Source organism: Dasypus novemcinctus, chromosome 16, assembly GCF_030445035.2.
Source record: "Dasypus novemcinctus isolate mDasNov1 chromosome 16, mDasNov1.1.hap2, whole genome shotgun sequence".
Taxonomy (NCBI): Eukaryota; Metazoa; Chordata; class Mammalia; order Cingulata; family Dasypodidae; genus Dasypus; species Dasypus novemcinctus.
This window is the reverse complement of record NC_080688.1, coordinates 67,297,322-67,321,121: the sequence shown is the minus strand read 5'-3', so window position 1 is coordinate 67,321,121 and position 23,800 is coordinate 67,297,322. Positions and strand designations below refer to the sequence as shown.

At 40.3% G+C, this 23,800-nt stretch overlaps 1 protein-coding gene across 2 annotated transcripts; it reads right to left on the bottom strand.

Moving 5' to 3' along the window:
* Positions 1-4,905: 4,905 nt before the first annotated feature.
* ELAC1 (elaC ribonuclease Z 1) lies at positions 4,906-22,623 on the bottom strand. 2 transcript variants are annotated; one of them, XM_004461405.5, is made up of 5 exons: positions 21,912-22,272; positions 19,740-19,836; positions 16,536-16,700; positions 9,513-9,980; positions 4,906-8,098 (listed from the first exon to the last, which is right to left on the bottom strand). In XM_004461405.5, exons 3-5 carry the CDS (start codon positions 16,690-16,692, stop codon positions 7,632-7,634), a joined length of 1,092 nt encoding a protein of 363 aa, XP_004461462.1. In that variant the 5' UTR covers positions 16,693-16,700; positions 19,740-19,836; positions 21,912-22,272; the 3' UTR covers positions 4,906-7,631. The 2 variants fall into 2 exon arrangements, with proteins under 2 accessions (XP_004461462.1, XP_004461461.1); XM_004461404.5 differs by lacking the exon at positions 19,740-19,836 and having other exon boundaries at positions 21,912-22,623.
* Positions 22,624-23,800: the final 1,177 nt, after the last annotated feature.

Here is a 23,800-nt window from a genome sequence, read left to right as displayed (position 1 = left end):
AGGAGATATGGTCATGGTCTCATTCCAACAAGTCTATGATCTCTAAAAGCCACAACAATCTAGAGAGCAACCTAGACAAAATAACCTTGGCTTCACTTGGTGACACTGAACAAAATGTTGCTTAGTTCTACCTGAGGCTGCCCTAACAGATTCTGGCAGTTAAAGGAAGACTTACTGAGCTGGGAAACTTGATCCTTGTCTTTCCCCTTTTACTTTTTCGTGGGTGAATTTAATCTTTGTACCTGCCATGTCTGCTGAGTGTATAATTAGCATACTGACATCTGAGCAGAGTGTTTCTCAGCTAGTTTTATTTAAGGGTGAAAATATTTTTTACTTTGGATAAACTTAGGCACCCCCCCCCCAACTTCATTATTATCCTAGTTATGACACTTTTTAACTCTTAGAATACGTCTGTCAGGGACACAGAAGTATGTTCTTGTTATTGTACATGTAATCCAGATGTCAGCTGAAGTTATGCTGTCCTTTAAAATAAAAAGGAAATTGGTTCAAACCAATCTCCCCCATTTGATTATGCAAAGGCCAGTGTTCTCATAAATTTCAGAAAATTTCTGGGAGACATAGGTTGCTGTGGTCAGCTCGGACTCCAGCTCCTGTGAACTACATCACTTTGGGACTGTCTCACCTTCCCACTCCTGCTGTCCCTTTTCTGCCCCAGATCAACTGAGTGATGAAATTCAGAACTTAGCTTTGGTGGTGTGAAGGGGTGAGGAGGGATCCCCAAATCATGTGTGTCTAGCAGACTTCAAAGAAAGTTTGGAAATGTAGGGATTTACTTCCAAGCAAGTTGGCCATCCTAAAACTGATCAGACATCTGTGTTAAGGTTTTTCTACCATTTCCCTACCCCATTAGTAGACTCCTGCATATGGCTCTACCCTCTTCCCCCTTCCTTTCATACCTTTATTCAGACTTTCCTAGCCATAGCAAAACCAAAGGTTCCAATTTCTAAGGCAGAGAATTCATTTTTCCAGCCCCATGCTGAGCTCTAAGTTTCTGTCAGCATATCTTAGAGCATCAAGCAAAGCCTTAAAATTAGCATTTATAAAGAGTCACCCCATTAAGGTAATAGGCAACCATTCTTTTCTTCTTTAATTTTAGTTCAGAGACCAAGGGTGGTATTTTTGTTTGTAATAACAATCAGGGGGGCGGTGGACTTGGCCCAGAGGTTAGGGCATCCGTCTACCACATGGGAGGTCCGCGGTTCAAACCCCGGGCCTCCTTGACCCGTGTGGAGCTGGCCCGTGCAGAGTGCTGATGTGTGCAAGGAGTGCCCTGCCACGCAGGGTATCCCCTGCGTAGGGGAATCCCACACGCTAGGAGTGCCCCCATAAGGAGAGCCACCCAGCACGAAAGAAAGTGCAGCCTGCCCAGGAATGGTGCTGCACACACGGAGAGCTGACACAACAGGATGACGCAACAAAAAGAAACACAGATTCCTGTGCCGCTGACAACAACAGAAGCGGACAAAGACGACGATGCAGCAAATAGACACAGAGAACAGACAACTGGGGTGGGGGGTGGGGGGATGGGGAGAAAAATAAATAAATAAATCTTTAAAAAAAAATAATCAGGAAAAAGCCCTAGGAGAACAAGGTATGACAAATTAATAGAATAACAAGATGGCAATGGAAAACTGAGTCAGTCAATACAATTTATTGAGTGACTAACATGTAAGTACTTGGAAGCACTGAGCTAGGAGCTGGAACACAAAGGGAAACAAAACCAGTCACAGTCCTGCTCTTGTGAAGTAATAATGCTAATAGGAAAGAGAAATCAAATACTCAAGCAAAATGAAAATATTAAGAGACAAGCATAAAGAAAGAGGGACGCAGGTGCTGTGAGAGTAATACTAGAAGGGAGATCAGAGAAGGGTGTTAACTGCTGACTGCGTAGTTACACTTGTTATCATAATGGTTATTTTAGCTCAGTTCCACTCCTATATACAACACTATAGTTACTTTCAGATTTTTATGATGTAGCCAGGGGGAGGTGAAGTTATTACCCTTCAAATGACAAGTATAAAAAACCACAATGTCATGGAAAGGAGTAGACCTACCCTAAAGTAGGTCTTCTTAGACTCCTGGAGACAGATTTGAGCTGAGGTGATTTTTTAAAAACAAACAGAAAACCAGCAACTGGCAGGCATTTATTTCCTTCCGGGACTGACAGGCAGGGAATAGAATAAAGAATGTGTGGTTGCAAGGGTGGGGGTGAGACTGGTGAATGGGTGTGACATGCTGAAAGAGACTGGAGTGATCCTCAAGAACGAAGGGCATAGAAGCAACACAAGTGTTGGCCTTGGCACGGTGCAAGAGAGGGGTTATGGAGTGGATGTAAGATGGTATGTTGGGTGTAGGGGTGACTCTTCAGCAGGGCATGCTATAGTGTCTTAAAGTCAGGGGTAACTTGGGGTGTGGTATGTTGCGTCCTGGCTGGTGACTGAAAAGCTTGGTGCCAAGGTTGGGAGCACAGAGGCTTAAGGGTCAACAGAACCCACGAACACAAGACTGCAGGCAGAAACAACTTTGGGAAAGTCCAAGGAATCCAAGGTGACTCCTATAGTGAGGTGGTGAGGGGGCAGTTCTGGGTGCCCCTTGCAGGAAAACATGGGTCAGTTGAAGCCACTCCTCAATGTTCACCTTGCATTAAAACTCTGACGCACAGGTGTCACTATATTGATTTTAGCGCACTGGCAGCAGCGAACCTGCAGTTTTTGGCAAAAGGGTTCTGTGTGGAAAATGACACAGAGCTGTGATCTGAAGGCCAGGTAAGGGTTACCTGGGGGAGGGGAGGAAAGAACATTCCGGACAGAGGGATACATACAAGGACAGAAAGAAAGTCCAAGTGGCTAGGGCTGGAAAAATAAGAAGTATGGTTTAGTAAGATGAGCCTGGAAAGGTGGGTAAGGCAAGGCCACTAAAAAGTTTTAAGTAGGAGGATCTCAGATTTGCCTGTTGATCTCAGATTTGCCTATTGAAAAAAACAATCATTCTGGCTACAGAATGAAGGGGGGATTATTAGAATGCTAAAAAAGGCTTGAACGGAACTGTTAACTACCTTGAACACTCATTTGGAGACTAGCAATTATTGAGGGCATGGTCTTATCAATGAGTGCCTACATTTTAACATAATTTTAAAAATTAAATGAACACACATACACCAGCAACACAAATAAATACACGATTAGAAAATCAAATAACACAGGTATTATTAGGCTTATAAAAAGTAGCAGTCCCTTAAAACTTCTTTCCCACACCCTTTGCCCCTTCCACTAAGAACCCCTTCCTCCACTCATAACTATTCATCTGGCATTTACTTGCTTTAAAAAAACAACAACATAAACATAACATGCTTAAAGTGCTAGTTCTTAATTTTCAGTTTTAGACATTAACTGTTTACTTCCTACCATGGAAGAAAATAATTTCACACTCTTACTCCACATCTTACCTCCCTTCAAAATCTAATTTTATTCTGCCAAGAGCGTACATTCAGAGCATTTTTATTCTTCTTATGTAAGGGAAATGCTGTGACTCATTCATTAACTGAAAAATCCATCATCAGTAAGGAGGGAAATGTACATTTTGCTTTTAAATTTATACCTTTTGAGGTCAAAAGTACCTTACTGTACATTTGTCATGGATGTATTTGAAGCAGCAAGGATTTTTACCCTTGTAAGTAAATTTTTAAGCCAGCGTAAGAATATTCAGGAAGATCAGTTGAATCATATTAGTTGAAACACGAAGTTATTTGTACTAGGAGGAAAAAATAATCTTTACAGGACTAATATCTTAGAAGTGTTAAAGGCCATTAATTGATAATACTCAATACTTTCTATCCATGATCTAGTAAAACAGGCCTCTCATGTGCTGCTGCTGCTAGAAGCCTAACTTGGAAAGTAAGTGGGCAATTCCTATCGAGTCTAAAAATATTAGTGTCATGTTTTGATCCTCATAGAAATCAATCTCAAGGAAATACTCAGAGATAGAAATTTATGTATAAGAAAACTCACGATAGTATTATTTATAATGAAAAATAATCTCAACACCCCCAAAGCAAGAAAATGGTTAAATTATATTACATCTCTAGAACAGAATCATATAAAATCATTCAATTCACACCTTCAAATGTTTAATGTCATGGGAAAATGCTCATTGTGTTAAGAAAAAACAGTTGAGGTCAATATACATGTAAAATATGTCTAAGTAAGATATATACACATTTAAAAACATTTATGTGTAAACATATATAAAATACACACTCTGATTTTTTTAAGTGCATAGAAGAGTGAGCTTTTTTCCCACCCAGTGTGGTCTGCCCCCATATCCTTTAGGCTCGCCAGAGGGTCTTATTTTTTTAGGCGGTACCAGGGATTGAACCCGGGATCCTGTATATGGGATGCAGACACTCAGCCACTGAGCTACACCTGCTTACCAATGTAATAAGGGGGGGGTCTTATTAAAAATGCAAATTCTTGGGTACCATCAGACTTACTGAATTAGAGCCTCTGGAAGTAGGGCCCAATGACCTCCATCTACCTAAGCACCCTAAGTAATCTTTTTTTTTGTTTTCTTAAGTAATCTTGAGTCATACCTCAATCTTGCCTGTTGGATCAGAACTGGCTCTCTCTGGGTGGTGGAATTATGTGTAATAGTCTTTTTTTCAAACCTTAAAAGAAAATTCTCTGCAAGCATACACTACTTTTATGATTAAAAGTTCATTAAAAAAGCTCATTAATGAGGCATGGATATTAGAAATCAGAGCTCATTTAGGGTATATTTGGGCCAGTCTTAATACCTTTTGAGACCTGGTAAGTAGATATTTTCATCTACAACAAACAGGTATCTATGCATTTATGACACTTTAAAGTCAGTTTAGGACAAAGAAAGTACTATTTATATTTATTACTATTTATTGAGGAAATCCATTACTTCAATAAATTGTACACATAAAAAAATACAATTTTAACAAGTATTAAGGATTGGCATTTCTTAGTATTTCAAGATATTCTTTGGCCAAAAGAGAATTCACTGATAAGTCTGGGGTTCATATATCCTGTCAGAGTCATAAAACCCATAAACAGTATACAGTCTCTCAGAAGTCCAATATAAACTTCATTCTTAATTCCACAAGTTCTTTGACTGTTCCTACCAATAAGAACAAATTCTAGGCCAGGAGAGGGTCCCAGAAGAATTCTCACCATGGAACGGATACTCTAAACTACATCCAACATACCAATTCATTCCCACATTCCCTTGGTTTCTGAAGGCTTAGTCATTATTATTAGAGCTTGATTCTAAGGGAATAGATTAAGTCAGCTGCCAATTAATGCTCAGGGACAGCAAAACTTAGTGTTAGACTACAAGATCAGAAACCATTTGAAAGAACTGTACATTTACTTCTGTTTAGCTATCTGTCTCTACTACTAGACTGAGAGGTTGGGGCTGGAATTTTGTCTTATGTTTATTTATGTAGTCCCAACACAATCAAGTCTGGCATTTAGTTGGCCTACAATGAGTGGTGTGCTACCAACCAGGTGATTTAAAATCTTTTGACAAGTGCAATATGAAATGAGCTAGGCATAGAAGTATGTCCTAAAGTTTGTACACTCTCTATAGCAATGCTCCATTTCATTTAATAAACATTTCTGAGTGCACACTATGGGTAGGCACTTCTAAGAATATAGAGGGGACTAAAAGTCAGCCTCTACCCTCAAGAGCTCCACGCAGAAGATACACTAGTCTTAGCCATTTCCTCTGGCACAGGTTTCAGCATAGACCAGGTTAATAAACATTTATTTAAATTGAGTTTGGAAATTCAGACCAAACCCAGTCTGGTCATGCTTTGGTACTTTGGGGGCCAAAAGCCTATACTAGACACAATTAGTCATTCTAAAGACTACTTCAGGATGATTGACTTGCCTTGGCCATTGCTACTTTAGAGACTCCAGAACCAGCCAGGAATCAAAAATTTTGAGCAGAGAAGCCCCAGAACCCAAAGGAACTTAACAGTATACACTATGACAATGTTTCTGAACGGATGTACCATAAAACCCTCTAGGTTCTTGAGATGTTAATAGATATTATATGGTGAAACAGGACTGAAAGAGCAGTTCAGTAGAGTTGACATGCCCCTGCACTGCAGGATTTCTCAGTGCCTTTTAAGTATTGTGCTATGCTCCTTATACATATTGTCTCAGTGGACCTTCACAACAGTCCTCTGAAGTATTAGTATTTTTCCTATTTTAGATATGAGCAGCTGAGCTCAGAGTAAATAACCTGCTCCTGACCACACAGCTCATAATATACAGAATGGGATCATGAAATCAATTTTTTTCCTGGCACCAAAGATTGTTTATGGTCATTCAAGCAATACTGTTTTTAAAATGTTGCTGGGCACCAGAACACTCCCAGTGGGACACATAGTATAGGGAGTTTTCCAAACGGATTTGATAAGGAAGACCTTTTGAATGAATTAGCACTCAATTACAGCTTTCCATAGAATATATTTTGAGAAATATTGTGGGGTAAATAAGTCAGAGATACCCCATGGTAGAGAGAAGGGAGGACAACTGAGAAGGAAAAGCTATTCTAGAAAGAATATTTATTAAAATTGTGCTCAAAGAATTAAGAGGATCATGTAAATCAAACTTCAATTTAACAGATTTTTTTTAACCTCCAGATTCAAAAATTACAGTTGATGGTTCTTTTAACTAATATTGGATATGACATTCCAATTTCTACAAATTCACTTAGCTATTTCTTTAGAATTTGTTATAGGATTTGACTCACCTAGTAATTCAACTCATTTAGTTACTGATTTTGTAAGGTATACTCATACTGGGAGTATAAACTCTAACTTGCTATGCATCTTGATGGGTTTGTGGTTTGCATTTTAGGACAAGATAATTCTTCATTTTACAGGACTGATCCTAATTGTGTGGGGCATTTAGTATCCCTGTCCCCTGCTCCCTAAGTACTAGTCATTGTGACAAGAAAAACATCCCTACAATTTCAAAACTCCTCTTAGAGGAGTGGTACCCGCTGAGAATTGCAGGTTTACAGCAAATCAGAAAATTTAGTTAAATATTAATTCAAAGAAAAACACCTAGCCTGACCATGCATTCAGTATTCCAGCAAAGATATCAAGATTTAACATGCTATCTCCAATCCTGTATGCACACAGTCTCATTACATTTCTCTCTGTTCTGTTTAATAACATGAACAGATTCAACACAACTGCCAAAATACCATTTGTAGCCACGAGGGCCGAGCCCTATGTACTTTGCCAATAACAGCAATCAAGCTGGGCAGAAGCTAAGCCCAGAATTACATGGAGTGGCTTTTATCTGAGGCAGTAGCCACAAAACAAGTATACCAGAATGGTCTATCATTTTTTTAAGTTGGACTTTAAGAAGGATACTGTTCTTTTTCTTGTTAAAATATTTATAATCAAAAAGCTTGTTCCCTCTCACAGCTGAGTCAGTTCAGCAATGAAGCTCCATCCTTTTTAGGATTGTTAGACCCCAAATAATTTCAGGAAAAAAAAAACAACTGCAATGCAGGTTCAGTAACATATTCAAAGACATGTCCGTATGCATTCAGGAACACTGGTTTCATTTCTTGATTGGAACGCCGATCACCATAAAATCTTCTGCGAGAGTCACTTCTTGGAGATCTAACACTGATTCTGCTTGCTTTTTCAGTTCTGCAATACCATCTGTTTCTCCTTCTTTGGCCAAGGCAACTGGTTTGTATCTCTGACTGAAGTGAGTCAGAACCAGTTTCTTTGCTTGGCACAACTTTGCAAACGCTGCTGCCATCTGTGGTGTGCTGTGACCGTGCTCCTTTGCTTTGTCCATCTGGGTATCATCCAAGGTTGCTTCATGGATCAAAAGGTCTGCTTCAAAGCACAGCTTCACTCCTCCATCACCCACAACCCCAGAACAATCACCCAATATGCAGATTTTTCTTCCAACGATAGGCTTTTTTAAAACATCTTGGGGAAAAATTGTAACCCCATTTTCCAGAACAACTGAAATTCCATTTTTCAGTTTCCCATAGGCAGGACCTGGTGGAACACCTAATGATGAAGGCAGATAAAATACATCATGGGAATGGAATTTATGACTTCTTAAGTGTCTGTTTTTACAGCATAACAAACAGCAAATGGAAAGGCATCCAATTCTTTTCACAATTGTTATAAACATTTTTACTACTTGTGGAAAATGGGAATATTTATACATTTTTAAAGGTTCAGTGTTGGCTACTGATATTTACAATGCCCCAGTGCTTAAAACATCTGTGCATATGTCAAATGAGTTTTAGGCTTCTAAGTCCCACCAAGTCCTCATTACATCAAGAAAACTGCCTTTATTCTCTGTTAAACTAAGGGATAACATTTGTGAGAGTGCTTTCTTTATCAAGTTCATCTTTGGGTAAAATTAGTATCTGCTTAAATGATGACATAATCAATGCCTAGTTAATACAGGTACCCATAAACTCACTAACTTAATTTAAAATTTTTTTAAAGGGGATTGTTTGGACCAGAAGTTCAAGGAGAATTTCAGGCAATCGTACATAATCTATTTTCTTAGTAGGTATGTTTGCCAAATTGGGCTTAAATGTCATATTAATCTAAAATAATACCTGATCATCACTCTGATATAATTCCAATATAGATAATGTTTACAGTTTCCAAATATAAGAGTATTTCCCAAGGTTTTATGATAATAAAACCACCATTGGTTGAAGTTACATTTCCTTATTATCCTGTACTTTGCTTTAGTTGGGAAAGAAGAGATTGTGTAAATAAAGAAATGAACATACATAAAACACCACCTTGCTTTTTATAGGCTTTGCCATGGACATGCTAAGGAAGGCAGTGATGCTGGAGGTAAAATGGACTGGGACATAACTTCATAAGCCATGCTGAAGAACCCCTCATGCAGGTGGCCTAGGGGGAGGAAGTATGAAACCCAAGCCCATCCCTGTGTACTTGCTTCCAATGGTGATGAACCCGGGTATGTAGAATTGCTGTGTTCTGAATACTAAATTAATTTAATCAAAGTTGGATGAGTAAACAAAGTCAACAGAGAAGAAAAATTCTGAAAATAGTGGGTTGCAGTTACATAGTTAAGAACTATGGTTAAAAAATATATAGGCCAAAAGACATGAACAAACAAAACCACCACCCACCCCTAACCCCAAACCACTCCTGCCAACCAAGATAGCATAAGCTGAAAATAAGACTAAGAATTTGGATCTGGGGAACCGAAGAGAGAAATATTCAAATAAATACTTTGGTTTTGCTCTGAGTAACAACTTTTGGCCCTAAGGCTTTCCCTTAATAAACGAACAAACTTTGGACAAGGAAGAAAGTGGAGAAAATATCAGTTTCAGGCCTGGGTGACAGGAATGGAAGATTACTATGACACTTCTAACAGCTTCAGTTAACACCAATTTCACTGATGAAAAGGAAACAAAAAACCACTTACCGAGGTCTTTAAGTTTCTGTGCATTGAGTTTACCTGGGCGTTTCTTCTCCATGACTGAAAACCCAAAGGAGGGAATTCGGTGAAAGAGGCGAAATGCCTTTACAACAAACTGTTCATCATCAACCAGAAGGTATGACTTTTCTTCTTTGTCTAATAGGATAGTTCTGCCTTGTCCCTCCTGGGGAGGACTGTCTGCTCTATCCACATGTGTGAATTCTTTCATTTCTTCCATAGGACACTGATCTGCTGTGGGCATCAACTCATGGACCACATAAGGGAAGACCAGTTCTGTATGAGACAGTTCCATGGTTCTCCAGATAAAGTCTCGAAGCCCTACAGGGCCATAGATTTCGATAGGTTGCTTGGTGACTGCAGAGCCACTCTGCAGACTGATTGTGCAGAGGAGACCAGGAAGGCCAAAGAAATGGTCTCCGTGAAGATGTGTAATGAAGATCTTGGTAATTCGCCCTTTAATTGAAACAGAGAAATACCACTGAGAATTTTTCATAAATGAGAGCCCATACAAAGCTACTTGAAACAAGCCTAACAACTTATATAAAAAAGCAGTAAAATGAAATTAGAAGTTCCACTTACCACCATGAACTTATTCATTTATATTTTCCTACACAGTCCCCGAAGCAAGAAAGACAGCTTTATTTTATTGGGTTTTGTTTTGTTTTGTTTTTATTAGAGAAGTTGTGGGTTTACAGAAAAATCATGCATAAAATACAAGGTTCCCACATATAACCCTATTATCAACACCTTGCATTTGTGTGTTACATTTGTTATAACTGATAAAAGGACATTTTTATAGTGATACTATTAACTATTGTCCCTGGTTTACCTTTGGGCTCACTCTTTGTGTTGAACAGTCCCAGGGATTTGTTTTAAAAACTTATTCTAGTAACATATATACAATCTAAAAAGATATCCTTTATTAGTAAAATATCTTCAAATTACATATTTTTACATTTTTCAGAGTATTTTCCTACATATTCCTTAATTTAAAAAAACAAAGTATACAAGTGTACCAAAATAATTCACATAACTAACTAGATAGGCCTTAAATGTGGAAAGCATCTGGCAGTTACACTGTCCCCTACTGCTCCCTATGAGAATAACAAACATAAACTTCCAGTAAAACAAATGTTCCTCTGGCTCCAAATGACTGGACCAGTGCCTGAATCCAAAACTGCCTTTTAAGGACTCTACAAGGGCCAGAGATTAACCAACCAAGTCAGATTCTGCTTGTTTGGGGGAAGTTAAAGTGGAAGGACAAGAAGAAAGGGGGCGAGGGAGGGGGAGGGAAGGAGGTAGGCAATAGTGACAGAATGCAGACCTGTTATTAGGGAAGGATACGTGCATCTCTTTTGGTCTGAACTAAAACAACAGCTTTTTTCAGTCCACACTGGCTTAGGCTGTAACCTGATTTAGCCTGTGGTAAAGTGAATTTACTGCTGGTATGTGGCAAGATGCCACAACAGCATTTTTCTGAGATGCACCACAAGGCGCTTTAAAATTAACAATCACAGTGAACACATTCTCAGTATAACAGGCTTCCAGTCCTAGCTCATGGCTTACCTATTTCAAACATTTGATACCATAACGGAACAGGACAGGAACAAGTTTTTTATAATGGATTTGTCTTATGACATCAAGACAAAGGTGTTGCTAAGTGGATCGCCCAGGATTACCACACCAAGTCCAGGCCCCAGCATCAGAGAACATTAGATTGGGTGGCAGCTGAGTTTGACTTTGAGAATCCCCAGAAGGCACTCTAGAAATTTCTTCAATGTGTTCCTTTTTCTATTATCTTTTCAGACCCTGTTTTTGCTGTTAATTGACATCTAAAACCCTGTCATTTTCAGCTTTGCCCCTGTCCAGGCTGCCAAGGCACCTCCAAGTGTGCTCTGAGGCCTCTGGGGACACACTAGAGTAGTTGCTGAGTTGCCATCTCACCATAGCCTCCGAATTATCATGTCACACTTTTTGTCCCCTTTATGTACTCCAAAATAAAGCCAAAACTGAACTCCAAAACAATCTGTGAATTCAAAACAAGTGAGGCAAATTAAAAGTAAGTGAAAAATTGCTTCCCACAGTTATCACAGTTTCAAAGAAGACAAACATTTCATTTTTCAAGAAACTTGATTTCACAGGGAGAAAGAACAGCAACCACAATTATCAAAGGTATGAGGAAGTCATCACATGAAGACAGAAAAGTTCACAAGTACTTTTTCACTTGAGAACAATAAAGCTATGGGGGAACATGTCATCCATACAGAACTGGAATACCAAGCATTCACTAAAAATGATGATGTAGTTATATTTACTGCCATGGGAAAATGTCTGCAAAATATTGTTCATATATTTGTTTAGTGGAAAACAAGAAGGTTACACCAAGTACAGCATGATCCTCTTTATGAGAAACTATATACACACAAATATGCCATAGTATTACCATGTCTACCAGTACAGAAAATTTATCTATGAGAGGGGGATTTGGGCTTTTCTTAAGTTATAATTTACTGCTTTGTTTGCATACTTTAAAAATTATTTTTAAAAAAATATTTTTTGTACTTATCACTTTAATAACAATTTTATAATCATTTTTGAGGGGAAAAAGAAGGCTTGTGTGTACTATTTAAAATTATGAAAGAGAAAAAATAAAAAACAAAAATAAAATTCTGAAAGAGATATGGTAAACATGTACTTATTAATCAGATGTTTGCATATTAGAACCAAGAAAACTTGAAAGAAGTACATTTAGATAAATAGGAAGTACTACCTTATTAACTTCCTAAAACATATTATCCCAGGAGGTAGTACAAGCTATAATGGGTTTCAATAAATCAAATAATGATATTTAATAGGTCTACAATGCATTATCAAGAGAAATCAGGATATACTGGCAGTGCTAAATTCCAGCTTGAGGTTAGGGGCAGGAATTTCTTTTGGTCAATAAACATTTAGTAAACTAAAGTTTCCCTTGTTTTTGTAGTGGTTGTTGTTTTGTTTGTTTGTTCCCAGGCTTGGCTTTGCCTATTTAAAAAAATATATAAAATTTAAAAAAATATAAGATTAGAGAAGAGTAATGTGGAAGATGGATACAGTGTGGCTTCCATAATTTCTGCCTCCTGGTGTTCACATCCTACCTGTGAGTTTGGGTAGGCCTTGTGGCTTGCTTCTGACCGGCAGACTATGGCACAGTGATTATGATGTTACATAAGACTGTCTTGCTAGCAGACTTACTTTGGAGTCTCTCCCTTCCTCGCTGACTGTGAGGAAGCAACTACCATGAAGCAGAAGCTCACATGGCAAATAATTGCAGCAGGTCTCGAGGAGCAGAGGACAGCATCAGTCCTAGAACTGCAGTAATTCTACCAGTAACCTGAGTGAAGCAAATTCTTCCCTAGTTGAGCCTCTGTTGGGACTGCAGCCCCAGCCAACACCTAGACTGCAGCCTAGGGAGACCCTGAAGCAGAGGCCCAGACTCCCTGACCTACAGATACTAGATGATAAATGCAGGTTGTTTTAAGCTGCTATTTATGGTTATTTGTTATGCAGCATAAGATAATTAATATAGGTAGTAAATAGAAAGTAAAAACTCACCTCCATACCCAAGCCTCTGGTACAAACAAACTTAACAGTTTGTTTCTATTTTAATCCACCCTGCTACTTTCTAAAATGTTAAATTCCACAGCTTCGACTTTGGTCTGGGCCTTCCCTTCCACCCCTTACAAAAGGAACCCCTGTGGAATCCAAGGGAAGTAAAGCATAATATTGGCCCTTATCTTAAGGTTTCAACACAAGTACATAATTAGGGTTGAACTACATGCCCTCAAGGTGATATGCCCCAAATTGTACACAGTAGCTCCTTTTTTTCCAACAGCTCTTTTGCTGATTGTCTTAGTCTGGGACATCACCATCAGTAATCTGTAGTATTTTTAATTCTTCACTTCTTCATACCCTAGACATTGAACTAGTCAGCACCTCCTGTTGATTCAACAAGTATCTCTTAAATTGAAGCCCTCATCTCCATCCTTATTGCTGCTTCCTGGTTTAACAATCTCATTCTCTTTCTTGGATGAATGCAACTGCCTTGGAACTGGTCTCCCTGATACTACTATCTCTATCCCAATCTATATGCCATCAGAAAACTCTGTCCTAAAAAACAAATAAAAATGGGGTTGTGGCTGAAAAGAGTAGTCTAGGGATGTAAATGTCAATTGAAAGAAAGCTAGAGAATAATCTAAGGATTGAATAACACAGTAAACCAAGAGGTGGATGAGTATTGTGGTTGATGGTACAGAAGGCAAGAGTGTCCTTCTGTGAGCTAGTCCTTCTGTGAGCTAGAGCAGATTGCAGGGTGGTGGGAAAGTGGAGAAACTGAGGAAAAATACAATTGGTGTGACCTATGGACTGTGGTTAACAGCAATACTGTAATATTCTTGCATCAATGCCAAAGATGTACTGTGCTGATAATGGGGGGGGTATGGAAAAAGCATGCCAAATGTACGCTATAGACCGTGGTTGCTAGTTAATAGTCTGATGATATTATCTCATAATCTGTAATAAAAATTCTACCATGGTGTGGTATGTTGGTGAAGGGGTGTTGTATGCGAATTCTGCACATGTGCATGATTGTAGTGTAAGTTCACAACTTCTGTAATAAAACTATATTTTAAAAAATAATAGGGTGGGTTTGGGAAAAAAATATACTAAATGTAAAATATAGACATAGTTATTAATATTTTGATGATACTCTTGCTTAGTTTGTAAAAAGAGTTTCACAACAATGCAAGGTGTTGATGGAGCATTGATGTATGGGACCCCTGTATGATATTATGCATGTTTATTTTTGTAAGTCCACAGCTTTTACTATACACTTATTGTTTATGTATGTTCATGTATGGATGATATACTTCAATAAAAAATATATTTTAAAAAAATCAGATCAGATGCTATTCCCCTGCTTAAAAAGTTTTAATGATTCTTTATTGCCAAGAGAATAATGAGGCCCAAATACTTTAATATGCCATAGAAGACTTCACAGGCTGCTCTCATATTTTTCCAGCATTCTCATCTCCCATCTATCCTAGTCAAGCACTCAGTTCTCTCGCTGGCTTAATGTTCCCCAAAATGCAGTTTCTTTCCTGGAAACTTCCTTATTTATTGCTCACTTTAATGTCTTTTCCTTAGACTCCCCAGAGAAAGTTCTATTCCTCTTTTAGAGCCTAGCTCAAATGTTACCACTCAGGGATGCTTTCTCTAAACACTCAGGCACTGTGAGCCAACCTGCTTTAAGCTGACTCCCCCTCCCTTGTGCTCCAAAAGTACTTAGAAAACACCTTTATTAGTCTACTTACATTACACTGTGACTATCTGCATGTCATTTTTTTTTAAAGATTTATTTTACTTATTTCTTTCCCCTGTCACCGCCCGCCCCCCCCCCCCAGTTGTCTGTCCTCTGTGTCTATTTGCTACATGTTCTTCTTTGTCCATTTCTGGCTTTTGTTTTATTTTATTTTATTTTATTTCTCTCCTCCCCCCCCCCAGTTGTCTGCTCTCTGTGTCTATTTGCTGCGTGTCCTTTTTTGTCCACTTCTGTTGTTGTCAGGGGTATGGGAATCTGTGTTTCTTCTTGTTGTGTCAGCTCTCCATGTGTGTGGCGCCATTCCTGTGCAGGTTGCACTTTCTTTCACACTGGGCAGCTCTCCTTATGGGGTGCACTCCTTGTGCATGGGGCTCCCTTACACGGGGGCACCCCTGCGTGGCACGGCACTCCTTGCACGCATCAGCACTGCACGTGGGCCAGCTCCACACGGGTCAAGGAGGTCCGGGGTTTGAACCACGGACCTCCCATGTGGTAAACGGATGCCCTAACCACTGAGCCAAGTCCGCTTCCCTGCATGTCATTTTTTATCACTAGACCAAGAGATTCAAATGCCATGCACTGTGACGCACTGTGATGGGTCCTAAGAGTGATAATTTCAATCAAGACCTAATAAATGAGAGGCAACAAACTAAGTGTTGAACATCTTACCTACTCATTATCTGACCAGATATTTATTAGACATCTACTAGGTATATCACTCAGTTTACTCTATAGTACAGGGAAACAGAGAGTGAACATAGAAACAATGATTTAAGTAATTTCAGAGACTGATGATACCAAGCAGTGAATAAAATAGGACAAAGCAGTAGAATGACTGGGGTGAGGGAGAAACTATTTAACCCAGGAAGTTCAGGGAAAGCCTCTGAGGATATGGCATTTGAGCTAAGAGCTAACTGATGAGGAAGCAACCACCCACATAAGGGACTATTATATATAATTTTCATAGCACCTCTTCTAAATAGAGTTTCATTCCCAAATAAAGCTCAAAATTGCTTTGCTGATCTACTAAGGTCACAAGTGTGAGACAGAGCTGGGACTAGATCGAGGTCTGCCTGACTCTGGGCAGAGGCTTTTAACGATTATGCTTCTCCGTCTCCCTGGTCCTGGCCCTTTGCTCACTCTATTCCCTCTGGCTGAAATGCCCTTCTCCTCTCCAGCCCAGGGAATTCCTCATCATCCTTCCATGGCTCAAAAGTCATCTTCTCTGAGGTGCCTGTCCTGATTACTCCAAGGAGAAAAAGAAGACCTTGCTCCCCTGAACATCTGTTACCCTTTGCATCCCCCTCATGAAACTTACACCTATCTTCTGTAAGAAATAAGCATGTACATCTCTCTTTTTTGCTGAATTGGCATGGCAGTGTCTATCTAATATGCTCAATATATCCTATTCACCCTACTCCCAAGTCTAAATAAATTCTGGCTCTCAATAGTTAGAGGATAAATGAAAAGAAAAGAGATGAGGTTTAGAAGGTGTGGCTGAATGATGGAGGGCGTTTCAAGTCTTGCCAGGGTTCCAACACCGAAGTGGGATGCAACTGCCAAGGCTTTTTCTGAGCAAAAGGCCAAAGGAGACCCAAGAAAATGAAGCAGAATAAGAATCTTAATAAGATAGCTGAATGCACACTAACCTGCTTTAAGTTGACTCTTCATAAGCTGTGTCTGGGTTCCCTCCCCACAGTCAAAGAGCCAGCAGTCACCCTCACACCGAAGGACCAGAGCAGAGGCACCCCGAGTTGGGGACGGATATGCTGCACCCGTCCCCAGAAAGGTCACATCCATAGACATCTTCCACCCTGCAACAGAAAGATCACTTAGGGATTATATCACATCCCTCTCACAATCACCAAAAACAGGTTCCTGTGAGCTGTACATGTATTTATTTTGGTTATTCAGAACCGTTTGGATTTCTAAGCTTTCCATACAAACCCACAGTAGAATTGAATAACTCAAATGATTAATATCACAAGTTATCAAACCTTCTATGACTACTCACAAACAAACAAACAAAAAACAAAACAGCCAAACCTAGTTGGGGCAAGAAATGGGCTTTAATTCTCCTTGCCAAACAGTACTTTGGAATCTAGCAATGATCAGCCCTTTCTCTGAACAATCATAAAAAACAGTAGTGCTCTACAATACTCTACAGAAATGCTAAGTGAATATCTCACTCCCCTAAATGATAGGGTCCACAATTGGTTTTGGATTTAGGATTTTGCTAGTGTAAGTGATCAGTAATAATAACCCATTGAATGTATAGATTACAGCCAACTCCTGGCACTTCTTTTTTTTCTTTCACCATTTCTGGGCACATCTCTCCTCTCTCATATATTGCTGTGATAGGAGATGTGCATCAAATAGTATAAATAAGAGTAAACTGAAACTTATACATACCCAATTACAGATCAACCATAAGGCATGGCCGAAAAAAAGTCATAAAAATTTGAAAAAAAACTACTAGAACAATAAGTTTTGACAGAGATCTGTATATAAGACAAATATACCAAAAAAAAAAATCAATAGCTTTTTCCCAGTCCTAGCAATAATGAGATAGAAATGGAAATGAGAAAAAATCCCATTCACAAGAACAATAAGAAAAATTATAAAATCACTAAAAATAAAGTTAACCAGAAAGGACCCAAATGGCAATACACATTCTCTCTCTTGATAGGAAGACATCACAGAAATGACAGTTTTTCCAAAATTAAATATAGATATATTTAGTGCAAATTTGAATTTCCAGTGGGATTTATATTGGAATAAAAAAATAATCAATCCAAGGTCACATGGAAGAAAAATAAATGTCTCAGAATGCACCCAAAATTATGAGAAGTATTGTGTAAGAATGCGCCTTTACAGATAACACTTACTATATTAACGAGATGTAAGCAAAATAAAATGATATTGGTAAAGAAACACAGGTGAAAGAAAATGGAAAGTCTAGAAATAAACTCAAGTATGCAAGGAAATCAATAAATAACAAAGGTGTCAAAGGTGGCTTATTTAATAGTATTGGCATAATTGGCTATTCTTGCAGGAAAAAAGCAAAGTAATATTGTTACTTTCTGTTAAAACACACATTCCACATGGTTCAGAAATTTAAGTATAAAAAATCCTATAAAACATGTTCAAAAAATTTTTGGAGAGTGTATGCAACTTTGAGGACGGAAAAGATCACATTGACAAGACAGGAAACCCAGAAGTGAAGTTAAAAAATAAAAATAAAAAGACATTTACACTATGTCAGTTTTATATATCAAAAGACCCAAAAGTCAAAGGACAAAGATAATACCTTAGAAAACTATTTATATCCTTTATAACAAGTGTTATTGCCCCTAAGAAAAGTTCATGCAAATGGATTTAAAAAACAAAACAAAAACCAATACAACAGAAAGACAGGCAAAGGATTCATACAGGAAAATCACAGAAGATATCCAGTCAATAAGCATATGGAATGTACTCAGTTTCAAGGCAGTTAAGAGACTTGCAAATGAAAGAAACAGAGATACCATTTTCCACATATAAGCTTGATAAAAAATGGCACAGTGGTAGCCAGTACTGATCAGGGTATGGGGAATAGGTGCGGAGTCTCATAATTACAGGTGGTAGAGGTATGAATTGCTACCATATTTTGGGATAATAATCAGCAATATTTATCACCAATAATGATGATGATGATAACAATACCCCCTAACACAGAAATCTCACTTTTTGGAACGTACAACGTTTACTGTGGTATAGTTTAAAGTAACTAAAATTTGAAAGCAATCTAGATATATGTCAATAAGGAAATAGTTGAATATTTTATTAAATAAACTATTTTGCAGCTAATAAAGAGCCACACCCACAACTATTATCTTGGAGGGATGACACTGAGAAAAGTTACAGATGACTATGTCATAATCTCATTTTTATAACAATACTGCCTCAAACCCATACATTTATCTAAGATAGAGAAAGTCTGTTGTGGAAGGATATATATCATACTTTTAATATTGGTTATCTCAGGGGTGATTATAATTGGACAGGGGAGGGAAGTACTAACTTTTCCTTTAAATCTCTGGCTGGGGAAGTGGACTTGGCCCAATGGATAGGGCGTCCGCCTACCACAAGGGAGGTCTGTGGTTCAAACTCCGGGCCTCCTTGACCCGTGTGGAGCTGGCCCACACGCAGTGCTGATGTGCGCAAGGAGTGCAGTGCCACGCAGGGGTGTCCCCCGCATAGAGGAGCCCCACACACTAGGAGTGCACCGCTTAAGGAGAGCCGCCCAGCGTGAAAGAAAGTGCAGCCTGCCCAGGAATGGCGCCGCACACACGGAGAGCTGACACAACAAGATGACGCAACAAAAAGAAACACAGATCCCCAGTGCCACTGATAAGGATAGAAGTGGTCACAGAAGAACACACAGCGAGTGGACACAGAGAGCAAACAACTGGGGGGGGGGGGAAGGAGAGAGAAATAAATAAAAAATAAATCTTTAAAAAAAATCTCTGGATTTTTCTGATCGCAATGAACAGCATTTTTATAATTAAAAAAAAAAGATTGATAAATTCTTAAAAACGTGGGAAGTAGATGAAGCTGAAGTAGTTGAGTGCCTGCTTCCCATGCACGAGGTACTAGCTTCAGTCCCAGTGCCTCCTAAAAACAACAACAACAACAACAAAACAAACAAAAACTTACCATAAGGCTGAACATACTTTTCTATTAATAACTACACATCATCTATCAAGTCTTCCTTCCATTCTGGGATATAGTCAGCTGCTCCCCACCCCCCAACACATACCCCTCACACACACAATGTGGCTGCAGTGCATCTGTCTGCCCCAAGCACAAACCTTGAGGTTATCTCTAGTGACCCTTCCAGGTGTTACTCCACATTTCCACCTCCAAGATTAAGACTTCGTCTGATAATTAAGAGGCTTCCCTATTGGACTGCAGTTTGCAAGAAAGGTGAGAATAAACAAAGTGTCAAAAGCTTAAAAAAAACAAAACAAAACTAATAAATAGAGAAGGAATGATAAAATATAGTCATTTTGCAACCCATAACAAATAACTGATATAGGCCCTGGAGCATATCAGAGTCACCTGGGGAGCTTTTAAAACATATCGATGATTGAGTTCCATTCCAGAACAATTACATAGGACATTTTGCAAGTGAGACTTGGGTTTTGGTATTAAAGGAGAAGAAAAGCTTTTCCCAGTGAGTCTCACGTGCAGTCAGATCGGAGAACCACTTAGTGAAAGAAAGGCTAATGCAGAAGAACTATAATGGACAGGTCAAGCTGACCTGAATTCACTAATTAGTCTTTTCTTAAAACTTTTTATTATGAAAAGCTTCAAACACAGACATAAGTTAGAGAGTTTAGTATATGCATCACTTCATACCCATCAACAAACTTCAACAATTATCAATTCATGGTCAATTTGGTTTCATCTAAAGCCCCCACCCTACCTCCTATTCCCCCAGGAATAGTGAATGGGTGGTATTGGGTACTTTCATCAGGAGGCACATACATACTCTTTGGCTGTATTTTTTTCTTCTTCTGATATTAGCAGCCACTAGTGATCATTGCCACAGTTCAGTATTTCATTAGAGGTTGCCAAAGGTGATATTATAATTCTTATTCCTTCTGCAATTATTAGCTGGCATCTTTCCGTAATTCCATGGTTAATTATCTGGTAACCCTGTGGTGTTATTTGTACAGGTCCACTGAAGAATCTTAATACCACGAAGAGAGACAATAACTTATCTAACTCCTGCTGTGATGCAATACAAAGTGCATAGTACTTTGTGGTTTCCTTGCAAAAAAACAGAAGCAAATCTGAAAAAGTCTGTAGATCTAAATACGTTTGTTAAAGGATACCACAGTGGTACAACAATGGAAAAAGCAAATCTAGTAGGTGGGAATTTTACCCGACAAACTACCTGGGGCTGTTCAACAAAGAAACTACAAGGGAAAAAAAATTAAAGAGGGAGAGGAAACATAGATTAAAAGAGACTTGAGACCTCAATCAAATGCAACAGGTGTAGTTAGTTTGAACTCTGATTTGGATACCAGGTATGGCGGGGAGAGGGGAGGGAGACAACTGGGGAAATTTAAACACTGACTAGATAACAGATGATAAAATTTTGAAAATAATCCAGTGGGGGTAATAGATGAAACAAGACTGACCATGAGTTGCCAGTTCATTATACGTTATTTTCATCTATGTTTGAAAGTTTCCATAATAAAAAGTTTAAAAACAAACCAAATGATCAAACACCTTCCACTAGGTTAGGAAGCAGTCTTTTTATTTAATAAAAATTTAGGGACCTAATGTTTTATTATATGCACCATTCTGGGCACTAGGAATTAAGAGTAAACTAGATTTGGATCCTGTATTTTAGACGAAAAGTAGCTGGCTGCTTTGTCACAACTATGATCTACTTCCACGAAGTCCACTTTCCGGTCGAGACACTGTGGGACACAGCACACGGTACTGCCCCCCGACACTCTGGGTCCGTGGTTCTCAATCCGGATTGCATATTACAGTCGCCTAGTGACTCTGTGGCTCAGTATTTGGAAGGCTTCCCAAGAAATCTAATGGCTGCTGGGGTTGAGAACCAGCGCTCCTTAGTTTTCAGACAGGCAAGCAGTGTCAACCCTGCAATCATCCTATGGGGTAGTCAGAGCAGATACAGCCATCCTCCATTTTAAAGCTGAAAGAAACGTGACCCTGAGAGATGGAGTACGTGGCCAAGGCAGAGTCAGGGCCAAACGCTAGGTCTCTGGCCACTAGGGAGTCCAGCCTGTCCTACACGATGGTGCCTATCCCGCAAAAGCGAGGCTGGGCGGTGGCCCGGGAGAGGTGGCTGAGGCGCGCGCTCTCTCCTGGCGCTTCCCAGGCCTAGGTCCTCGTGCCGGGCGGAGCGGCGAGCCCGAGGAAGCGCTCCCGCCCGCGCGGTCCGGTCTCCGGCAGCCGCCCAGACCCTGCCCCGCCCCCTCCGGGCGCCCTGCCCCACTCACCCACTCCCGGAGGCCCGCAGCAGGCGCCGAGGGAGGCGCAGGCCCGCACCCAAGCCCAGCCGTCCGCGCGGCGGCGACTGGGGCGGACGGAAGTGCGCCGCCGGCTGCGCCCAGTGTGGCCGCTCTAGGACGCGGGAGGTTCGTGCTCCGTGATCCTTGCCCCCAGCCTGGCGGCCTGGGGTCGTCGGGGGGAGCTCCGAAAGAGCTCTGGGCGCCTTCCCTCGCTCCGGGGGGGTTTCCGAGAAGGAGGCGGTGTGCACCTCTCCTGGCCTTGCCCGCACCAGTTAGTTGTGCGGAAGGTGGTGGCAGTACCCGTGAGGACCGGAGAGGGGTTGTTAAATAACACCTCCTGTAACGCCAAACACCAAGAGTGAAAACGTTTACTATTCTGGTTTTGTTTTAAATCTTGTTTTCCGTGTAAAGTTTTTCAAACAAATATTCTTCCTGTTTTGCACACACAAATTCGTGTAATTTTTCTCTGGTTGGGGTGAATCCTAGTCTCTCGACCACTAAACCTGAAAGTTTGCGTTTGCCGTGCCTTAGGAGAAAACACGAGCCTTTGAATCAGTTCGTGCCAGCATTACCATTTCTCATTGCCTTCCGCCAGCATTCCATTTTCCTATTCTCAGGATTCACCAGAACATTTGCTTAAAGCCGGCTAGTTGTGCTGTACTCACAAGCATTGCAGAAATGTTTCTTTAGGGTAGGATTCAGCACTGCCTGCTGGGTGATAGGGTGAAAAGCTGGGCCTTTGGTATCTACTGAAAATGGCACGTGGTGATTACAAATCACAAGGGGGTAAAAACTTAGCCAGTTTACATTCCAACTAGGAAAGCCCTGGGGACCCCTCAGAGCAAAACAAAATGCTGCCCTCCTGATTTTCCTCTTTATCTTTTTTTTAAATTTCTCTCCCCTTTCCCACCCCCACCCCCAGTTGTCTGCTCTCTGTGTCCACTTGCTGTGTGTTCTTCTGTGACAGCTTCTATCCTTATCAGCGGCACCGGGAATCTGTGTTTCTTTTTGCTGCCTCATCTTGTTGTGTCAGCTCTCCCTGTGTGCAGCACAACTCCTGGGCAGGCTGCACTTTCTGTCGCGCTGGGCGGCTCTCCTGACAGGGTGCACTCCTTGCGCTTGGGGCTCCCCTACATGGGGACACCCCTGCATGGCAGGGCACTCCCCGCGCACATCAGCACCGCGCAGGGGCCAGCTCCACACTAGTCAAGGAGGCCCTGGGTTTGAACCGCTGACCTCCCATGTGGTAGGCGGATGCCCCATCTATTGGGCCAAGTCCGTTTCCGTCCTCTATCTTTTGAAAATTGAAATCCTCACAAGGCAGCTATCCCAGATAGACAATCAAGCCCTTGGATCATTCACCTTTGACGCAGCCCAAAATAAAGCCCACCTGCCCTAAACCTGTAAGACAAACCCGTGCCCAATCAGTAGAAGTCAAGCTACTTTCCTTTTTATGTCCATAAAAATCCTTTTCCATCCCTAGAACCCCAAACTTGCTTCTGTCTGGCTTCCTTTGCAGGAGCAAAACTTTGGTGTCACAAAATGCAGACTTACAAACTTGACTCAGATTTGTCGTTCACAAGTCTGGAAGTCCCAGGGAAATACAGAAGGTGCTGTGTCTACCAGCTCCAGCGACAAGCCTGGGGAAGCATTTACAAAGAGACCTTTTTGTATCAGCTGTCAGATTGCCCAGGCCCCTCATTCCCCACAACACCCCTTCCTAATAGCTGAACTTCGCAATTTGCCCTGAGTTCAATTGCCTTTTATTCTAGACCTTATTCATGTACCTTTGGTTTGGATTTGGTTTATTTCTATGGTTAGCCTTCCACTTGGTTTCATTTCATTTCTTCCTCCAGGTCTCATTTTCTGTCTCTGTC